Raw genomic sequence first — 22,961 nt, forward strand, 5'->3', positions numbered from 1 at the left:
CTTCCTCTTGACTCTATTTCGGTGGGTTAGGGGTTCTCATGGTTTACCCTTTTGTGAGAAACAGTTCCCTCGGTAGCTCCTAGTGTCTCTTTTTGAGTAAGGGGTTTATTTGCCCCTTTGTTGAGGACATATTCCTCTAGTGCCTCTATTTGGTTGGCAAATAGCCCGTTCACTCCGAATCTTCCTGGTGTGCTCCGGTCTGACTCAGGGTCTGAGTTCACCTTGTTTGGATCTCTTGCTGCTTCGGCTAGTTTCTCCTTCACTGCAGCGGCTCCACAGCCTTTGGCGTCACGTAGTACTCACACCGTTACAGACCGCACAGTCCGCCTCTTGTCTGAGGCCTCGCCAGTTTCCGCTAGGGTCATCCGGTGTCGGACTCAATAGACGCGCTGCTTTGCTCTCGGTAGTGTCCTGGTCTGCATCCACTTGAATCTCCTGAGCCAAACAGCTTCCCTGCTCTCGGTTCATCCTGGGACGGCTTGACAATCTGTTTAGTCCTTCGTCGCTTTTTATTTATCTTCAATTGGCTTTGTTGAACGACTGAAATGCTCACCTAGGTTTCCAGTAGCATTCTTTATGGTTCTGCACCTCTGCCTCGTTTCAGTACTTTTCACATAAGTCTCTTTTGAGTCATCTAGATGCTTCTTTGTCAGAGTACTTGTAGAATAGGTCTCTTAGGTAGTCCCTGCTCTTCCTCGTCTCAGTTGATGTTAAGCTTTTGACTTAAACATTCATAGAAGTGTGGGATATAGAGGTGAGTTTCATGGCATAGGCAGGTGTGTAGGGTGTTGGTGGAGGGTTGGTATGTCGTGTTCTACCCAGAGTCATCCTTGTCCCCGGAGGGGCAGTCTCTCCCTATGTGATCCTTCCGGTGTTCACCCCCAGGGGGCCTATAAAGGCAGGAGTCTCACTTCCCTGGCCTCATGGGAAGGGGCTGCTCCTCTGGGAGAAGTGAATGACTCCAGAGATTCATCACAGCATTCACTCATTTACTCTTGTGCTTTATCCTCAACAAAAAAAAGAAATTAAAAAAAGTTTAATATAATGCAACAACACAGACATATACAAACTAGAGTGCTAACAAAATTAAAACAATCAGATTTTTTAGATTTAATTATATGGCAATCATGAGGAAGAAAACTGCTCCCATATGTGCTTGCTTGTTTAAAAGTAGTTAAAAAATAATAGCAGTGCATATGTCACCACTCTCCAACTCATTAAACATCTATTCAATGGTTTCTGAAAAAATACATTGTAAAAAAAAGGATGTACCCGAAGGAGTAAAACACTTCTAATAAATTAGGACTTCAATGTTAACAAATAATTCTCAAAATAAAAATTGTAATTCCCAGAAATACTGAATTGGATGCAAAGCTAATTTCCATTTGAGGAAACTATATTTCTTATTAGAATAGCATATCAGTACAACATCATGGGTGGGATGCTATTGTATTGCTAATGAAGAAAAGGGTGTCTTTTCCTTACCATCCTCTCCTTTCAGCCAGCCCTTTCCAAAGAGAATCCGTTCTCACCATGCCTTCGATTAGTTTCTTCCATAACATGCCCTCAGATGTCACTCGATACCACTCCTTGCAGACCAGTTCAGCAGAATACAATGATTTGGCATCTAGGTAGGAGAGAATGTTCTCTGCGATGTGGTCCAAACCACGAGCTGATAGCAAACAAAAACAACAAATAATAGGCAGGTGAGGAAAGGTATCCTATTTTAAGATAAATGTATGCACAAATGGATCAGCCTTTTTGTGGGTTTCATTAGCTCCAAAACTAGCACATCCAAGCGATTGCATACGAGAAATCACTACTGTAGAAGAAAGGTTTTTTCATTGATTTAGAGGGACAAGTCTGGAAAGTAGCTATTTTCAAACACCTGGAGGTGAGAGCTACACCTAAAACAACTGAAAACAGAAACACCAACTACAGACCAGAAAAAACATGTGATTAATGTAAAACAGTGTGCATCATAGAATTATCTGTTGAAAAATGTGACCACCACTGCTAATGACCAAACGATTTTGGAAATGCAATAATAGAAGAAATTAACAATATGATATGGGATCATGACCAGAACATACCCTCATATGATGGCAATCTACCTATTAAACCTACCCCACATCCACGGTCAACAATATCCAAAAGTAACAATCAACTATTCACCGAACACCCTTTCACTTTTCTGAACCGACTACAAAATACATTTAGTGGTCAAGGCTTTCTAGACTACTGCACTTTCTGGGTGAGTTTTAACGATCTCCTGGTTACGATGATGATTTCGCAGTTATGTCATACTGACACGGAATGCAAAAAAAAAGAAAACAGGGTAGACCCTTTGGTGGCCTATTAATAGCTTGCAAAAGATCTCTTGGAGCTACTCATATGTGAGGAAAACAAGTTCCATTTTAACACTTCTAGGACTATTAACGTATGATCAATGGGAAAATGAAGAGACTATATTATTAATATACTAGTGGAAAAGCCGGTGTATCTATTTGTTTTAAAGAATCTTGCTGCTTTTGCATGGAGGAGTAGTAACCTCAAACAAAATCTCACAGAATCCGTTGAAAGTTCAACATAGTACATACGGCCACTTGTTGTATATACTCTTCATTGTCTTGAATTCCACTTACAAGTTTTGGACTCAAATATATAATGTTGCGGGATGTCAATACAATTAAAATGCAGGATGATTTGAAGTAGACATGAGATCATAAAATAAAGCATATTGAAGTCAAATAAAGTTTAAAACGTACATGAAGAATATTATTGATATAATAATACATAAGAAATATTACAATGAATAATTACATAATACTTTAGTACATTAAAAAAAGTAATTTATTTTGTTAGGGAAATAGTGCTTAATCAAATGAATTTGTTTGTATGTTTTTTTACAATTTATATATTTTCTTAGTGTATGGAACCTGGAAGTATACTGTTAAAGTGGTATCCCTGACTTGGGCCTTTTCTGCAGCTAAATGTATGTTATCATTGTTGAAATACACATTTTGTTCACCTGGAAGATGAACTTGAAGTCTAATTGTTGTGTACAAAGGCAACAAGTCCCTCTAGCGGTGATAACAGGCAAAGTGGGCAGAACGGCTTCGGACAAACATACATCTGGCCTTTTATTATATAGTATGATGTCTACTGCAATCCAAAGTCTGAGTGTGAGGTATGGATTAGAGCTGAGTTAGAGAAATTCTATTGGAATGGGTTAGCCACAGGTTACCAGTAGTAATTGCAGCAGGTGACATTGTCAATGCCCCTCTATTGGAAATTGCTCTAGTGATAAAAGAAGAGTCCTCCAATGTCAACAGAACTCAAATTTGAACAAACCCAAATGAATAGGTCATAAATGGGCTGAATGAATGGGTAAGTTGAACCTACAAAGATCAAATAGGTATATATGGGCAAACTGCTCCAGCCAACTGACCTGGTTCCATTCGTCCTCACACTCTACAATAGACTTTGTATTTCTATCAGATAGTGAAATTCAAATGAAGGTATTAAGAACTGTGAATAGAAATCATGCTAAGCTAATAATAGTATTTGACGATCCACTACTAGAACCCAGATGTATAGAATCTAGATCAGAGGTCTTCAAACTGCGGGCCGCGAGAGCCCAGCATGAAATGTTAAAAAAGAAAGAAATCTTTATTTTATACTTGTTCTTGTTGAATATGTGATGTAGCTATGACGTGACACAATATCAATAAATAAAGTTTATAAATAAATAAATCTATCTTTGTTGTTTTGGATTGGAGGAAATGGGCACGGGCGGCTCACATGGTCGGATTGGACCATAAAACTGTCTCAGTCACCAATGAAAAAGTGGCTTGCAGTTGCAAATGGATATTCATTCCTTTAGTCACAGGCTGGTGGAATAGTTTTTGTTAAAATGTAAGCAAATTGTGATATTTAAAGAATATTTATTCAGCAACAATGGTCAAAACTACTAGCTGCATAGTGAAGTAACTCAAACGGTCACACACTGGCCAAAAAAGTGCCCCATTTTGACTGGCCAACACTAGCATTTTGCATTTTTGGTACGGGTATTGCCCTATTTCCCTATAGGCCAGTCCGAGCCTGGTGGCTCGTCCATAATGGGCGAGGCGGCGTCCACCCAGTGGCCCCCTCTCCCATTATGAAGGAGCAGAGGAGCCATCCAAGTGAAACACTGAGCACTCCTCAGTTGCTTTTTCCAGCTGAGGGAGTGCTCCTGGGCTGGCTGAACTGTCAAAGGGAAACACTGACAGTTTAGTTCCCCAGCCGCACATGCTCACTGAGCCATGCAAGGCTGGGTGCGTTTTGCTTCCCCAGACTTGCATAGCCCATTGGAAATGCTGGCTCGGGCAATGCATGACTGTATGTGCAAGGGTGAGCTCCTGCGCCTCCTTGCACATATGGACAGAGCAACTTGCAGCGGGGCATTTCAGCAACCATGCGCAGGCCCCTGCAGAAGGTATGTTTAAGTTAATTTAATTTTTATTTAAATATGTGTATGGATGCGTGGAGGCTTGTGTTATGAGTGAGTGTATGGTGATGGGTGCTCGTATGAATGATAGAGTGATTGCTGTGTGAATGTGTGTTTGTGTTTGTTTTGGTCCATTGAGGTGATTTCGGCGAATGGGGGGTAGAGGGAGGAAGGAGGCTTGTACAACAAAGACATTTTAAAAATGCCTTTGTTGCACAATCTTCCTACCCAACTGCCAAAATCAGCTTTCCTTCTGAGGTGCTATGGAGCCAAGGGGACATGGATGGTATTTTTGTTTTACTATCATTGATGTCCAGTCAAAAATACCATGCTTTCCCCCTTGGCCCCACAGTGGCAATTGCAAACTGTTTGGCTTTTTACCCATTTTTTTGTAAAGCATGCTCTAAAATGCACATTTTAACCGATCATTTAAACAAATACACGAGGGGAAAAACCCCCAGACTCCCCTTAATTTGCTCGGGCTCCCTCGTTGCGCTCAGTCGCTATGGCATTTTTGTGGGAAATATTTATGTCGCTCCATTTAAAAAATTCACCAGCTCCCACTGGCCCTCGGACTGTGTTGGGAACCGGGTGGGGAGAGCCCAGGGTCTGTGATGGGGTCGGGAGAGCCCAGGGACTGGGTAGGAGTGGGACAAGGGAATAATTCACCAGCTCCCACTGGCCCTTGGACTGTGTTGGGAACCGGGTGGGGGAGGCCAGGGATTGTGATGGGAGCAGGTGGGGGAGCCCAGGGACTATACTGGGAATAGGGTGCAGTGATGGCACGCAATAGCTTATAGCCATTTGGACATACTGTCCATTTACCATTCAGGGGTGAGGGGAGAGGCCGGCCTGCCAAAATTTTGCTCAGGGGGGCCCAGGCCAAAAAAGTTTGAAGACCACTGATCTAGATGCACAAATATTTCAATTAACTATTCCGGAAACACATTACAATTACTCCACAAAACACTAAAGAAGTTGTCTAACAAACTGGCACGCTACTGGGAGCATTGAGCATTAGGGGCAATGGGAAATTCTGGTGTTCCCCAAAGAATTGTAGGGTAATTGTGGAGAAATGTGTAGTGGAGAGTATGACAAAAATGTTTACCTTCAAGTACAACCGTACAAAAAACAAGATCTTTTCAAAAGCACAACCTAACCGTACTGGCGGTGGGGTTGACTTCATCTTCCTCGAGTGGGTTCCTGCCTCCCTCATACGTACTCAGCCTTACTCTTCGTCGGAGAGCCTGGTTTGCAAGCTGGTCATCTCCCCCTCCTCCTCTCTGACCATTGTTACTATCTACAGGCCCCCTGGCACTACCACTTTGTTCCTCACTGAATGGGCTGACTTCTGCTAATCTCTCCTCACCACCATCTCCAATCTCCTCCTCTTGGGTGATTTCAACATCCATTTGGACTCCTCTACTACAGCATATACCCTCTTCCTTGACCTATGTACCTCACTCACTCTCTCCATTCTCCCGTCAGGTCCTATCCACTTGGGAGGACACACTCTTGACGCCCTCATTCACTCTGATTTTTCACTCTCCCCCCTCTGGTTACACACCCCTCTCCTGGTCAGGCCAATTGCTCCTCTTCTCCTACCTGGGTTTCCTCGGCCCTCTGACCGGCCCTGCCAACCTCGTTCACGAACAACCGTCCGATGAAACCAGTGTCAGCGGCTGCCTTTTCATGCGCTTCATCCCTTCCTCTCCCCCCACCCCTGACTCTTCTCTCAGCAACCTTCATCTACCCATTACTAACAACCTGGACAGTCTTTCCCCAGTCATTAGGATTCACCTGAGACCTGCCTCTAAGCGTAACACCTGGTATGACTGAATTTGCAGCCCTGAAACTAAAGTGCAGAGCTGCGGAAAGGAAGTGGCAAACCTCAGGCTCACCCCCTGACAAACTGGCCTGCAACCTGATCCAAAGGCAATACAGACTCTCTTATCCATACCAAGAAAAGGGTCCACATCCAAGCACAAGTATCTGATGCATCCAACAACTCTGATGAACTCTTCAAAATCTGTAGGGATCAAGCCAACCCTTCCACAGTCTCCTCCTCCCCTCTTCCTTCTCAGGCCCTCTGTCATGCACTGGCCACACACTTCACCATTAAAACTTGTGACATCCTGAGCACCCTTGCTACCTTCTCTCCCAACCCGTCCCTCACTCCCCTGCCTCCTTTGGCCTACCACCCTCTTTCCTCCTCTCTCCTCCTTCTCCCCTGACACACCTGATGAAGTCTCCAGAGTTGTCCTCTCTATGAAGGTCTCATCCAAACAGGGTTCCCCTTGCTCCTCCAGAACCATCAAGGACAATGTTGGCTCTCTTGCCCCTGCACTCGCTGATTTCTGCAACCACTCTTTTACTACTGGCTCTTTCCCCTCCTCCCTCAAGCACTCCCTCCTGTGTGCCCCCTCCTGTAAAAACCTTCAGCAGACCCTTCTTGCCCAGCCAACTGCCACCCTATTTCTATCACCCCCTTTCTCGGGAAACTGCTGGAGAAGCTGGCCCTGCCCCCAACTCACATCACACACTGAACTTGTTGGCGGTCTCCGCGACCATCAATCTGGATTCCGAGCATCCAGAGGTACGGAAACTGCTCTTCTGAACACCCGTGAAGAACTGCTCGCATCTCTCGATGATTACTCTCCAGCTGTTCTCATTCTACTTGATCTCTCCTCTGCCTTTGACGCAGTCAACCCCTCCATCCTCATAAAACGACTCCATGATACCTCAGGGATCTCGGAGCGGGCACTGGACTGGCTGACCTCCTTCCTAACTGAACGTTCATCCCAGGTCAATTTGGGCACCTTCCTCCTTATCCTCCTGTGTTGGCCCAAAGGGCTCAAACCTATCTCCATAGCTGTTCAACACCTACATTGCTCAGCTGGCACGCCTTATTTCCTCCTTCTCCCCCAACTTCCAGTGTTACGCAGATCCTTTTTCAAACCTCCTGCTGACCCGCTTGCATCTTCCAACATCCAGGACTGTCTATCTGCCATCCAGCCCTGGTGCACTTCAAACAACCTTTGCCTCAATGCCAGCAAAACTGAGATACTTCCTATTGAGACCCCGATCCCTCTTTCTTCCCCTCACTTTGGCCATCCTCTTTGGGCTCTCCCCCTTCTCCTTCATCTGAAGCCAGAAACCTCGGAGTCATCTTCGACTCCTCTCTCTCCTTCATCCCTCACACTCAGGACGTTGCCAAGAAGATCCACTTTCAACTCTTTCTTCCCAAAGGAATCCTCACTTTGCCCCAGAAGCTCAATGTCACTGGTTCTCTCTAGGCTTGACTATTGCAACAATCTTCTCCTGCATCTACCCTCTTCCACTCTACAACCCCTCCAGCTAATTGTTAGAACTTGATGGTCATGAAGATTATGAAAGCCACTGTCCCCAAGTACCACACAGGGAGATACTCAATAACTCCCTGTGCGATCCTTGAAGCCACAGGTATTAGGTGCTGGAGTGCCAGGAACCAGGAATTCCGGAAACCCCCAACCACTGAAAGGCAAGTAGGTAATTACCACAAAGCCAAAACAAGCAGTAATCAGAAAAGTAAGCTATGAACCACTAGAGGGCTTACCTAGATGGGAGGAGGATGGGACATCAACCAAGTAATGGCCTCGTGGTGAGGAATGTGGGGAGCGTTCTGAGAGCACCTTCAGTGTGTGGTAAGAGGCGGCAGCAGTCGGGTGGAGAAGGTTAGGCACTGCTCTGTTGGAAGTTAGGTCGCACACTGGAAATACCTGTGAGAGCGCTGCAGGTGCAGACTTGAAGCGTGTTAACAGTGCAGGATAATCCAAAAACAGTCTATATGAGTTCCGTGCTCGAAAGTATCCATAGAGAGATCAATTTAACAACAGATCCGAAAGGAGTATCAGAAGAAATCCAGGTATGGCAGTCCATAGGTCGGTATACCAGAAGTAACGAGATGTGGGCAAACAATCCAGGGAGGAAGCAAGGGGAATCCGTTAAGCAAATCCGAAATCCAAAAGGCTGTGAGTCGAAAGTCAAGAGTACGCCAAACAGTGCCGGGTTGAACAGCTGTGAAGCACTGGAAAGGAGCGTACTCAACGCTTTTAACATGTTTCAAAGTTGTCAGGTGATCGAGTCTTCCGTATCACGTGATTCATGCTTACAGCACATACTCGGATCTTCCGCGTCACATGCTCTGTAGTGTTAACACCTGGTCGGATCTTCTGAGTCACGTGATGCGGAACTGACTGGAGCTGGCGCCCGACACGACCTGTGACGAGCCGCCAAGGGAGCTGCCAGTGGAGAAACAGACAAGGCGATTCGGGTGACGGTCACTGATGCGTGTCCGCTTCCATGGGTGATGCCAAAGGGCACCAAACCGCTGCCGCCCTAATCGAGTAAGAGTGGGTATGTGTGCAGAAGGGGCATTAGAGGGAAGTGCAGAACGGGCATTAGAAAGAAGGGAATGCATGACACTAATCCAGAATAAGGCAGCAAGACTTATCCTTGGTCTTAAGCCCAGGGACCACATCTCTCCTGCACTTAAAACTCTTCATTGGCTCCCCGTTGCTGCTTGGATTAAATTCACAGCCCTCTGCATCATCCATAAGGCTGTCTGGGGCCTGGGACCACGCTATCTGCAACTTTCTCTCACTAAATACTCCCCCTCTAGACCTCTACATTCCTTTGGCACCAACTCTGTGTTTGTAAAGTGTTTCGCTTAACACAAGGCTGGAGGCCGATCTCCTTCAGCTGGCTCCCTATTGTGGAACAGCCTCCCACTTCCTCTTGGTCTTGAGCAGGACCTCCTCAAATTCCGGAAGCTCCTCAAGACTTTCCTATTCACCTCCCCCTTCCTTCCCTCCTCCGCTAACCTCAGTCACTGTGATTAGTGACCAGGGCCATATATGTCCTCAGTGTCCTGGCCTTCCACACCCAATCCGTACTGCGACTGCCACTCATAGCACCTGCCTCATCCTGTAGACTCACACTTAACACCAAATGTGGCTCCACGCTTCTCCATGCCTCATAGCACTTACCACACTAGATACTTACACCTGCTGCAAACACACGAGCGCGGACACTCCAGCACCTACCCCCACTCACCTCTTCTCCTTGCACTTGCACGTACGGCACACACACAAGGCACAGTAGGTTTGTCTTCATCTTCCAATGTATTTATTGTTTGAATCTGCAATTCCCCCCACCCCCATTCTCTTAATCCCATGTTTCCCTCCCTCACTGTTGCCCAGTGGGCACTTTGAAACAGAATCGACTTACTGTATAAGCGCCTAACAAATGCACACAAAAAAATAAAATAAATAACCATCCCTCTGATAAGCTAATACAGACTAGGAAAAAAGACATAAGACAACAAGTGAGAAATATTCAAAAGCTGAGAAATTACGCAAGAACAGTAGAAATTACTCACAAATTAGATACAAAAACTGGCTGAAACAGTATTGAATAAGCACATTTAATCAAATCAAAATATGACAGTAATGGTAGAAAGCGGTAGCAGAGGAATTTGAAGCCTATTAAATAGCAAAGGGAATAAACTGATGTTAAAGCAAAGTAGTCCTATACCCAAGTCAACATGGGTGGAGTATTTTCATAAAATATATTATCAACCGTGTCCAATAGTTTAGAGATGCTCAATCCCACCCAGAAATGCACCCTATATTTCGATATAGAAGTTGTGTGGATGGACATCCGATCGCCTAAACCTAAAATAGGCTCACCTCTTAAGAAGCGAGAACACGTTTATAGTAAAGCAAGTTTATTGTACAACCGGCCCGGGAAGGACTCGATGACACTGTGGAGTCAAACTAACCCGAGCCTCCTCAAATCACACAAGTTGACACATTTTATCCATTTTGAAACAGTTAAAACACTCCCACATATTTGAATACAAATCATACCCCCCAAACATGATTGGTCAAAATGTTACAAAGAGATGTAATCTCATTTAAATTCCCACACTCTCATTGGACACATTTATTTACCTGCCATCCACTTTAAACATATCTTTGCATCAGTTCATATTTACAGCACTCCCATTTTTGGGATCGTTCTTTAGCAGGTCATGACGTTGTTTCATAGTTACACATTCACACAACAAACAATTAATTACAACTCCCAACTGGCCGGGGACGTCTAACCTAGAATTTGATGTAAATGGTCTTTGCAAAGGATACACTATGAGGAGGGAGAAGGGAGAAGAATAACAAGTTCCCTTTGAACTGGCGATAAGCTTCGTATCCGCCCAGACTTTCTGGCATCTTTATTTCACATTCATCTATACGACTACCAATTTAGCAAGCATGGGCTCTGGGCACATCCTGAGAACCTGATTGAAACCCATAAATCATGTGTCAACTCTGCCCTTAAGCGTCCCTTGTACCGAGTTGATTACTCAGTCCCAAACTAACTCTGCCAGATGGACAAACTTCACTGGACAATGAATAGCAGGTTCCAATAAGATTTCATCTCCTCTCTAAAATAGTACCAAGTTGTAAAAACCCCAGAATGGCCATAGTTGACCATCTGATATTATCATAGGTGCTTGCTGCCTTTCCTCAACCTTGCACAAGCAGTTTTCCCAGTCACACAGAGGTTATCTCACTGCTTCAGATTTCTGGGCTGGCACAATCCCTAGCTGTGATAGGACTTGAGGCATACAGATTTGTGCATCCACCATGTAACCCAACTATCCCAAACACGTGTCCCTAAAGACCCTCATTTATGTATGTCTGTGCATGTTTGTTCAAGACTATCGCGTCCTCCCACAATGGTTTCTTCATTACAAATCTCCTCTATTTCGTGTGCACATGAAGCTCCTTGCTGGCCAACTTTCAGGCACTACGTGGCACACCACACACCTATGTTGATTTTATATTGCATCAGCAGATTTTCCATTATTTTGCTGTGCACATGTGAATCTAAAATGTATCAACTTAAACACAAAGTAACACTAGTCCTTTCCTTATTAACTACACTAGGTACATGCTAAATGGAAATATCGCACCAACATCGCCCTCACCCCAGTCACCAATATGGCGCATGCACCGCAAGCCTCTCTTTCCCATTGGGTCCTTTACCGACCACCCCAACAAAGGCCTCCAAATATCAATAACATGACTGATTTATAGCAGGAATACTGAACATTGGATATAAAAACAGCATACTTTGGTCTAATTTCCTTTGGATCCTATTTTTTCAAATAGCTTCTACCATGAGTGTACCAGCATCATGGACCAAAGCTATTGTTGTTGCAGGGGAGATCGAACTTCACCAACAAATTACCTGCCAATCTGCCTGATAGACACGTCAAGTAAAATATTAGCCCCATTTGCCCTGAAAAATCTAACAGAATGGGCTTGAAAATCAGGATGATGAAGCATATATCACCAGGTTTCAAGGAAAAACATTTGGACTAATCTCAATGGCACTGTGTATGAATTATGTCAACAGAAAGCCGGCAGAAATAAGACATAGTTTTGTTAGATACCACATCCATTGGTTTACAACAAAGCCTGGACTACTTTGCCCACATTTTGTAAAATCTAATAAACTAGAATGAAACCCTGAGGAATCCAAAATAATAGTGTTCCATAAAAGGTGTAACAAGAACAAATTCACATGTTTCTTGGAGGGAAATAAGATTGAGGTGGTGAATAACCTAAACTTTGAGGGTTTACTGTAGCCAACAACAATCAGGTGACCATGTGAAAATTATTCTGCGATCTTAAATAAAAGCCTGAATAGTCCAAATGAAAATAATTCTAACGAGATATTGATTGCAGCCATTCAGGAAAACCAATGATCTAATTTTATAAAACAAAGGTCAGCGCAAGTGTAACCTACGGGTTGGAAAGATTGAAATGAAAAATGTTGAACTGGGTAAATACTTTGGAAGGCTCGTTATGGTGCTCTGTTTTCAATCTTCCACATCCATGAAGTCTGAGGAGGGCTGTACGGAAGAGGCATTGGGTTATTTAAAGCACCATCTTCCTGAATTGGGGTCAGCAAGCATGCTCTCCCAGGAGTGCGGGGGAGAGGGGAAGACCAGGCATTCCAGTAAATTAATAGATTGCATGATAGTTTCACAGATGACTCAGCAAGGAGCAAAGGAAACAAATGAAGGACTTTCCGGTACTGGAACACGGCAGTGCCCTGATCATTCTAGCTCTGCAGGAACTACACTATCAACTATATTTGGGACATTCTTGTCACACCATGCAGCAAGGAGTAGTTAAATATGAAGGTGCAAAGGTTGGCTTTGGCAGACAGTGGCCGCTTTTGGGTGCAGCCGAATCTTGGTGTGCAGCACCGCAGATGTGTGGGAAAGGCTGTGGCAAGAGATTGTGGTGGGAAGCTCTACTTAAAGTCCTGATGGGTGACCCAGAAATGATGCTAGACAGTAATATGCCCTTCAAACTGTGCGTTTAGTCTGCATTGCTAGCTCCTGGTACTATTTCTGATGGCACAAAAAGGGGCAACTCTTAATAGGGCATTTGACTTCGCATCTTGGGAAACTACATAGAATTTTTCCATGTGTCTAAAGGATTCAGAGGCCTGACTTGTCTTTTCATGCACGGGCAGTGAACATATCTCAAGTCTGCTAGTTACATGAAACCAAGCAGGAAAGGGTTCCTCTTTTCAATTATTTTGAATTTAATTTACCATATTACTTACTGCTGTGTAAATCATGGTCATGGGCACAATGCTGTTCACCATCATTATTCAATTGTGAGGAATGAGGGAGTTTCATGGGAATGAGAATGTGTCTTTCCTTACTGTTCGGCTTGCTTGCTCATAGTTACGTATAATGTTGCACCAACAGATCAAGAAGGGATTTCATATGTTATCTGCTATGTACTCTCTTGAGTGAGCCTTTTTCTCCAGTTGATGTTGTTTCTGCAATGGATCAAGCAGAACTGCATCATCCCCAAGTTTAACTTTGCTTTGGATTTCATGGGTAGCATTAACATATGATACCCCAATCTACTCACTTTTGATCATGTGTACTGTTCTGTATGCAACATCCCTCCTGGGGTGGGTTCTACTCATCTAATGGTGACATAGCCTTTGGTTTAACATGCTTGGCTCAGCATGTTGTGTGCATTATCCTCATGCGGTCTCCTATTCTGGATAGAATTCCTATGATGGTGTGATCTGCTTGTCTGTCGCAACTTGGCTCTTTGCTCCACCCATTCACAAAAATAAATTGGGAACACCTTACACAGTCCTAACCAATCTAGGAAGACATATATATTAACATCTCACATTAGGACTGCTTCTATTTTGTATTCCTGTTATCCATCTAAGAATGTATCTGTCAATTTGTCTAAATATTAAAGAAAACACTGTTGAGTGCTATTATTTATAGTCATACACTATCTCTCACTTCTGAGAAATAGCCGCTTTATTGATCAACCCCTACAGACGAAACATGCAAATGTTTAAGAAATATTAGACTATATTTAAACATTGTGATGTGTGGGCTTGATATGTAAACATTTCTCAAATAGGCGAAGATTGGCAAACAAATTTAGACCAACATGTTCAATCTCCCAAATCTCTGCAAGAAAAAAGGCACACCACATTCAACCTCGCACCCTTCTTAAAAAAACGAACATCTTAGCATGTAAACGCTCATTGTACAAGAGTTCCTAATCAGGACAAACAAAAAACAAACAAAACTAGTGAAACATTCATTGGTGTTCGATGCAGGCTTTTTTGCAAACAGTGCATCTGGCGTGTTTCCAGGACAATGTATGTGATTATTCACATGCAATGTTTAGTGGCGTAGTGGAAATAGTAGATGTTACTTTTGACCTCTTTAGCTTTCAAATCCCTCTTCAGACTGGTTATTCTTCGCTTTCTGCCCAGTACAGCTAGCCAATATTGTCTCACATGTAGGATTAACAATGATAACATCTCAACCCTGCTGGAATGTCGCAATCAGCTTCTAAAAGTGAATACTAGAACTACATAAGGTTATTGCTGTTACACATCAGGGTTCATCTAAAACAAACTGAATTCTCTCTGGTGGATTAGGCTCTACAAAAAAGTGACATCTGTAATCTTAGAGAAATATATAGAAGATGTGTCAAGTACTGCTACTAATCTATAATATCGAGGGTCAAGTCTTAATCCCCTGTATACTAAAAACGATATGCTTTCAAGGAATGTTTCCAGTCAATTCACAGTAAAAACCATAAATAAAATGTTTCCCCAATTCTCAGGGGTTTAATTACAGCAGTACATAGCTCATCTGGGCACCGGAATGGTTTGCTTAATAACATTAATATTCATCAACTGTTCCATATAATAGCCTATATATTGAGCCACCTAAACCTCATCCAATTTGATATTAGATCGATTGGGCATCTTGGTAATATGTTGTTCTGATTTTGTAGTCGATATAAGGTGTGTTTGAACTTGTTCATGTGGTTCAATATTAAAAAATAGCGACCAAAATTCCCTATAATCTGTAGTGCCAATTACTTCAATCGGGTCTTGCCATTTAGTTATTGTTAGTTTTGATGATTTTCAATCCAATTTTATATCCTTTTATACGTATGACTCATGTAAATATTGTTATCCCATCTCGCATACATTATCTCATATAGTGTGGGAATGTAGCGCATCTGTTTATGAGTTTAAAAATGTCATGTTTTGAGTGGCAACTTCATTGTTATGATCTTAGCAACAGGCCATGCTCATAGTAGGTCTTTGTTTCTCAATAAATAAACATAGTTCTGAACATAACTATCACAATCATTAAGTTTCAGGGGGCACATCTAAGCAGCCCATCTAACAGATTATTATCAACCTCGGGAGCTATTGAATGTAGCTTGTTTTTAAACCATATAATCATATTGCCACTTTGTCTGATATCAATGCTGTTAATGGTCCTTATTACATTCATGGCAGTAAACATATTTCTCTATTTTAAGTCCAAGAGGAAAGGGGGCCCTTTGAGTTCTATACAGCACATTTAATCCAATAGCGTTATTTGTATTATTCTCAGTTGTAATCAATAGTAGATGCTGCATGATTGGTTATACAGGCTTACTGTTAAGGTATGCCTCCTGTTATATGACCATTCCCACACTATGATTCTTGGATTCGCAAAAGGATACCCAAATATGGGGCTTTTGGTTATATTTATCCTACAACATTTTCAGAGTCAAAATTAGGCAAATTTCATCCTTTATATTAATTCCTTCATCTTTATAACAGGCAGCTGGAAAGTGAGCATTTATGTCACCTGTGATGAAAACTGGCAGTCCACCTGCCCAGACCCCTGCTGGACCGTCTTGAGCCGGACCTCCTTAAGTTCCAGAAACTCCTCAAGACCCTCCTCTTCTCTTCCTCTCTCTCTCTCCCTGCTAACCTCCTTTCTCTTCTCTCCTACTTCCCGCCTCCTTTCTCTGCCCAACCAACTCAGTTCGCTGACTGGTCGCCTGGTGCACCTCCAGAGCCTCACAGGTCCCAGGCTCCCCTGCCAGTCCGGCACTTGCCTACGGGCCTCTGCATTCAGCTTGACATTACTGCACTCGGAATACGCTCCATGAGGGGGGCAACCACTCTACACGTAACCTATGCCCCTGCTGGACTGGGCGCACTTTTCCCCCCCTCGCATTTGCTGTCTGCTCACTTGCACAACCTTGAATGTACTAGGCCTAGCACGTTTGTCTGTCCTGTCTCCCCCTCCCCAGCTTTGGTTGTGCTTGAAATACTCATTCATAGGCGCATTAGATGACCAACCACCAATCAATCTGAAATGTCGCCAGGCCTAGTACGTTAGTTTATTGTTCTATATGTGACCCTGCCCCTTTCTCTCCCCACTTTCTTTGTCACTCACTTACACTAGTAGAAATGCCTCTGGCCTACTATGCTAGTTATTGTTGTTAGATCATTCGGAATCTTCAAGGCCTAAGAATTTCCCTTGTTCCCTTCCCACCTTGCAGCGCTTAGAAGCACTTCACTTGTGTACAAGCGCTCTACAAATAAGCAATTAGAATTTACAATTTACCTGAGTACAATTGATCTTCATTTAAGATATTTTCAATGGAAGGTATTATTGATCTAGTATCTGAGTTTTCATCATACTCAATAATTATCAATGTATTATCAATCACATTGTTCTAGCTACTGTTGACCCTGACCAATATGCTAGAGATTTCTTTAATTAGTGTGGATTGTTTAATATGCGTTGTGTTGTCTGCATACAATACGAACCCCCTTTAGGCCTTTTACGTCTAGATGTAATAGCTGGCTCATAAATGGATTCAACCCATCAATGTATGTCAGTTCTGTTATCCATGCTCTGCGTAAGAATCGCTACAATCAACATTCTATGCAATACAAATACAAAACAAACACAGTGTGACATATTATTTCATAACCTAGTCTTTGGTCCATGCAGGTGCTCTGCGTACTCTACAACCCATGTCACAAACATTAACATTTTAATCTCTCTCACTTAAGTTTCTGCATCAGTTACACTATTAGACCTTCTATCAACATTCACTTCTCTAACCAACTCTCCCAGATCATCTTCCATCCACACATCCATCTTCTTCCTCTTTAAACCACTCGACTTCATGTGTTTCTCATTCCATCTCCATCTACTTAATCTGTCCATATTCCTAACTGTACCATCTTCACTTCTAACAGACCTGTCAAATAACTCTTATTCTTACAGGATCAGAAAGCTTAGAACCACCTTTCCCAGAAGGCCCACCTTTTTTCCCTCTTACATAATCCCTTGATTTAAACCTGCAAACATTAAAATTCCCTTTATTGGAATCATTCTGAAATTCCTTTAAATTCTGTACATTTCTTTTTTTTTAGTTAAAATTTGTTTTATTGTTTTTTACTGGTACATAAGTAGCAACATTTCACCACACTGTCTGTCTAGAGCCATCACATTACAACATATCACAATCCCTTGCCCAAAATCCCCTCTCCCCTTCACTCCCCTCCCTCCTAACTCCCACCCCCCAACTTTGCCTAATGCACAATTGCACTAACAACTCAGAAATCTTTCATACTTGGAACACCTCACATCCTTGTTGGGGTTAATCCACCTCCACTGCTTCTATGGCTTCCTTAGTGAACAGGGTTTGCAACAAGACCTCCCATTGCACAATGCCACCCTTTGGCCTCTCCAGGGCTGCCCCTTACCACACTCTTGCATGCCATGGTTTCCGCCATCACCCACCGTTTCAGATCCCGCCACCATTCCTCTACTTCAGGGCCTTTGGGGGATTTCCAAGCCATAGCTATTCTACGTTTGGCTAAGATGCACGCCAAATCCTTCATTTTGTGAACATGTTTTATGCCATTGGGACATGGAAAACGGACCAGCAGGCATGCTCCCGGGGAAAGCACATCCAGTTTCAACACCCCTTTGTGCAGTCTACTCGCCACACTCTGCCAGTATAGCCCCACCACAGGGCATGCCCAGAACATATGCAACATCCCAGCTTCTGCCGCTTTACACCTGGAGCATGCATGCGCCACCGCGCCTGGGAACCTTGAGATCCTCTGAGGCGTCATATATGCTCTGTGTGTTACCAGCAGTTGCATAAACTGCAGTCTTGCATACCGTGACAGCCTCTTATGGTATCCCAGTACCTCCGCCCATTGTGTGTCTGTGAATGTTGCCCCTATATCGTCCTACCATTTGCCCCTTACCACTAGAGTGGAGGGAGGCCCATTAGACAGTAAGAGGTTGTATATCCGCGATATGGTATGCCCCCTTCGGCTATGTCATACAGGACGTCCACTACAAAATGTTTTTCCATGAATTCGCTGTATGTGAGCCATCTACGCATTATCTCTCTCTTGATAGTGCTATGTAGCGAATATTGGCCTGTATGCATGCCTGTGTGTCCTGCCAGCTCTAAGAAGGGTATGAAAGTAGTATCTTGCCGTAAATCCCCTATTGTGGCCACCCAGCAAGTTTCCCAATTTGTGCGTATTCCCATTCTCCCGTGTTGAAGATGCTCCCACTGAAACCAAAGGAATCTGCGCTGAAATTGGGCCTGTGATCCCCATCGCTGCCAGAACTTTATCCCACATTTTCACCCCTAGGGACAATAGGTGCGACCATTGGGTTTGAAAGAACGTGGCTGCGCCATGGTTGGGGGCATATGTGTTGACCAAACATGTGTCACCTGTTCAAGGAGGCCCTGTACCAACACCATTCTGCCCTCATTGTCCGCTTTAATGTGAGTGACCTTGAAGGATACTGAGGGCGCTATCCATATCAGGACTCCTTGCGCATGGTCGGAATATGGGAAACCAAATACCTGCTCCCTCCATTTACTTGCCAACAATGTTTGTTTTTCAGTCGTAGTATGTGTTTCCTGCAACATGGCTATGTCCACTTTGCATCTCTTGGGGTACAAATAAACCCTATTTCTTTTCACATAGGCGTTTAAGCCCCTCACATTCCAAGTGAGGACATTTACAGTTCCAGCCATTTGCTTTTATCGCCTTCTGGTGGGTCGATTCCCACTGAATCAGCACTTGGAGCTACTTTCCCCCCATGAGGTGATCTAATCAAGAATATTGTGCTACTAGACCTCTTTAACATACGTGCAGGTAAGCCCCCCCCTATCAGAACATCCCAACTATGAACAACTGCCCAGCAACGTTACCCTTGCTCAGGCATGTCCGCTTCCCGCATTCACCCCAAGCAGGCTTACTAGAAGCTAGTGCACAGCGGATGGGCACAAAAACAAGTGCCCACAAAAAGTGGAACTTGGAGGGTGTGGCGGCAGCAGCCGCATGTATAGTCTCCTCTGTCATGATGTAAGATGCTGACCAGTACTGAGCTGCGCCTTGTGGAAATGAACAAAAAAAGAAAATAAGCAAACATTAAAGTCCTGTTCCGGGGAACCATTCTCCTAGCAAAATATTATTTATCTTAAGGTGTCTGACCAACTCCAGATTCTCCGGAGCAGTACGTCTCACCGGACATACTGTCAGAAGTTCCCTAGATGCTCCTGGCCACAGGTTGTGTGCAGCCTCTCTTGCGTCTCCCTCCGTTGTCATCTCCGTTCTGTTCGCAAGGGCTTATGTTCTCCCTGTCCATTCATGCCTGCTCCTCCTCCGGGAGGTCAAAGAACCAGATCCTGTTTTTATGTATGATTTTAAGTCATGCTGGGTAGATCAACATGTATTTCAGACCAGCAGCCCGAAGCCTAGATTTGACTGCTGAGAATTGTGCTCGGTTCTTTTGCACTTGGAAAGTGTAATCGGGGTAGACTGCCAGATCTGCTTAAACTCTTCTCAGTTCCCCCCCTCTGCCTGGAATAGGCCAGTATTTTCTCCCTGTCCTTGTAGTTCAGGACCTTAGCTATAATCAGTCTCAGGGGCGCGCCTGGTTAGTGCTATGTGTCGTACTCTCAATTGTGAAGCCCTGTGTGAGGCTTCCGGCCCAATTTCCTGCAGTAGCATGTTCTCTATGTATGTTGTAGGGTCCGCGCCCTCTTCTCCGTCCGGCAGGCCTACTATGCAGATATTATTCCTCCTAGCCCGACCCCAAGCTTCTTCTACTCTTGTTTTCCAGCAGGCTGACCTTCTGCTGCAAGACATGGACATCTGCATGCATCTACCGGAGCACTCTTGCATTCTCCTTCACTTGGGTCTCCAGAGTGGCATTGAGCTCTGCCAAGGTTTGCACGTCCTGCACGTAGCAGTCCGACATATATTTGCACTGCACTGCTTCAATCTGTGTCCCCAATGAGGCCTAGCATCACCTGGTTGTGCAGCTCCATAGCCTCTCCCCCTATCCCCTGCGCTGGTTCCATGTCTGCTCCGGGAACCCGTTGCCTGGTCCTGTCAAAGCTGTCCAATGTGGGTTGGTTTGGTTTCCTTTTGGCCAACTTCGGGGCATCCAGCCTGCTTGATTCTCTAGTAGTTGGCCGCAATCGTTTTCTGGCCTAAACCCCTCCCGTGAGATCTTAGGTGTAATTATCTGTGTCATGATTCTAGCTATTCAATAGCATGGGCCTGTTGTGTGCGTTTCAAAAGTAGGAGCTGTCAAAGCCCTCCGGGTGCAATTACTGTCAGACGCAACCCGGTAACCTCCAGCCGCTTGCTGCCGTTCTCCTCTTAACAGTCCCTCTCTCCCGGCCTTTTGCCGGGATCTGTCCCCTGGCGTTTTGCCTGGAATAATTGCTAGTTGCGAGCTCTCTGCTGCGGCATAGTCTTGGCCGCTTATTGCCTGAGGGTAGCTAGGGCTGCTTTCTTGGTTTCACCGCTCGGCCCGGGTCCTTGTAGTCAAGCCCCCAATTCGCTTATCTGTTTGTGAGGTTTTAGGTGCTCTGGGAGGGCTGTGGCTGTAGAGGTCTCACAGCTCCTGTGCTTGGCCCAGGAGCTAGTACTTTCTGCTCCTCATCACCACCGCCCTGCCCGCATTAGCCGGCATACGGCCTTACCTCCCATTTTCCTCCCTCGGGGGTTAGGCACCGCTTTGCGCCGCACTTGCCTTGCGTTTGTTGTGTTGTGCGTATTACTGGAGGGAGTACAATGTCGCTCCTCTCGCTGTGTCTTCTTCGGTCTGGGCGCGCTGGTTCTGGGCGTCCGTCCTCTGCGGTATGTGCCCCTCTGCAGCCCGCCTCTGCTACCGCATCTTCCGCTGCCTTGCTGCTACTCCGCTTGGGTGCTTCGGGCTCCTCCTGACCGCCAAGCCTCCCACGCACTTCCACAGTTACCTATACTTCATGGTCGCCATCTTGATTTCAGGCGCCGGCAGCGGTCTCTCTCTTACGCGCTCAGCTTTCCTCTGCCAGCGAAGGCTCCGCTCACCTCCTTTCAGCTGGGCACTTAAGTGAGGTTCCCCCACGTTCACGGCAATTTTCGGCTATATTGTTACTGTGGAACTTGCTATTTTTGCAGATCTTGCAGGATCAGGCAGGAGCAGTCCTAAAAGACTACCTACTCCATGGCTGCAAGCCACGCCCCCCTACAAATCTTACTATATTACTATATACTATCAGGGTTTAAAATAGTGTTGGTTTCTCTGCCTCTCATAACGGCAAATGGTGACTTTCCCGAATCCTTTCATACTGATGTTCTCACACACCACAACTTCTCCTCAATAGCTTCTCTCACATCTTTATTGTTTCTCATGGCTTGCTCCACCACTTCCACCATTACCCTATTGTATCTTTCAACTTGCCCATTAGTTTGTGGATGATAAAGTGATGAAAATGTCCATTCAATACCAACTTTGCGTGCATATTTTTGCATTTCAACACTCTTAAACTGTACCCTATTGTTGCTCACTATTTACCTCAGATAACCTTCCCTTTTAAAAATCTGTTCCAAAAATGTCTTTATTTCAATTGTGTCAACTTTCTTGACCCATTTGGCCTCAATTCATCCTGACCAATGATCTACCATCAACACTAGGAATCTCATTTCTCTCCCAAGTTTCCGATATGGCCCCACAATATGAATTTCCAATTGTTCCCAAACTGCACCAGTTTTGACCACCCCATAACTTTAAATTTTTTGAATTTTAAAGCTCTTGTCAGAATTCTGGCACATCCACCAATTTCTTACAAATCTCTCCACCATTAAATCCATGCCTGGCCACCAGCACTTTTCTCTTACATTTCATTTGGTTATGGTAGTTCCTGGATGCTCCATCATGAGCCTTTTCTATTAAATCTTTCTTCAAATCTCCTGGCGGCACTAATTTGTTACCACCTCACCTTCTAAAGAACATTCCTCCCTGACTTCCCAAAATGGTCTACACTTTTCATCCAATTCACTCTTAGCCGGCCAACTCTTAACAGTGAACTCCTTTACTTTACTAAGTACTTCATCAGTCTAAACTCCTCAACCACTCACTCCTAGATAAAACATGGTGTACAACTGCTACTACCTCTTCCTCTTTGATTTCTCCATTCTCCACTGGCAACCGTTAAAGAAAATCTGCTACTCTATTTTTTACACCTGGAACATACCTGACCGTGAAATCATAACCTTGTAACCTTACACTGAGTCTCGGTAACCTTGGTGTGGCCTTACACGAACCCTTCACTGTCAACAACTCCACCAAAGGTTTGTGATCGGTACACAAATTAAATTTACTTCCCCAAGCATATTTACAAAAATAATGTATGCCCCATTCACAGGCCAATAGCTCTCTCTCAATCACAGAATATCTTCCTTCCACTTCGGTCAGAGCTCTTGATGCATAACAAATTACTTTCTCTTGTTTACCCTCTACCCGAGTCAGCACTGCTCCCAAACCCACACCACTCGCGTCTATGGTGAGTATAGTTTCTGTCCAACAACAAACCCACCTAGGTCAACAGCATTACAAATAATATCTTCAGGGCCCAATTCAAAGTATAAAATAGTGCTGAAAAAAGGACGCAAGAGTGAAAAATGCATGCAAGCGCCCGTTTGTTGATTCATGGATCACACAGTGCGTGGCTTA

At 44.3% G+C, this 22,961-nt stretch overlaps 1 protein-coding gene across 2 annotated transcripts in view; it reads right to left on the reverse strand.

The window, feature by feature from the left end:
* Window positions 1-22,961, reverse strand: part of BTRC (beta-transducin repeat containing E3 ubiquitin protein ligase) — a 2,926,431-nt gene that overhangs the window by 1,216,285 nt on the left and 1,687,185 nt on the right. For both annotated transcript variants that reach the window (XM_069611642.1, XM_069611641.1), the window contains one exon: window positions 1,486-1,672. In XM_069611642.1, coding sequence (XP_069467743.1) covers window positions 1,486-1,672 — 187 coding nt within the window. The remainder of the gene's footprint in view (window positions 1-1,485; window positions 1,673-22,961) is intronic.

This window comes from Ambystoma mexicanum, chromosome 8 (assembly GCF_040938575.1).
Source record: "Ambystoma mexicanum isolate Mex_15411 chromosome 8, UKY_AmexF1_1, whole genome shotgun sequence".
NCBI classification, from domain to species: Eukaryota; Metazoa; Chordata; class Amphibia; order Caudata; family Ambystomatidae; genus Ambystoma; species Ambystoma mexicanum.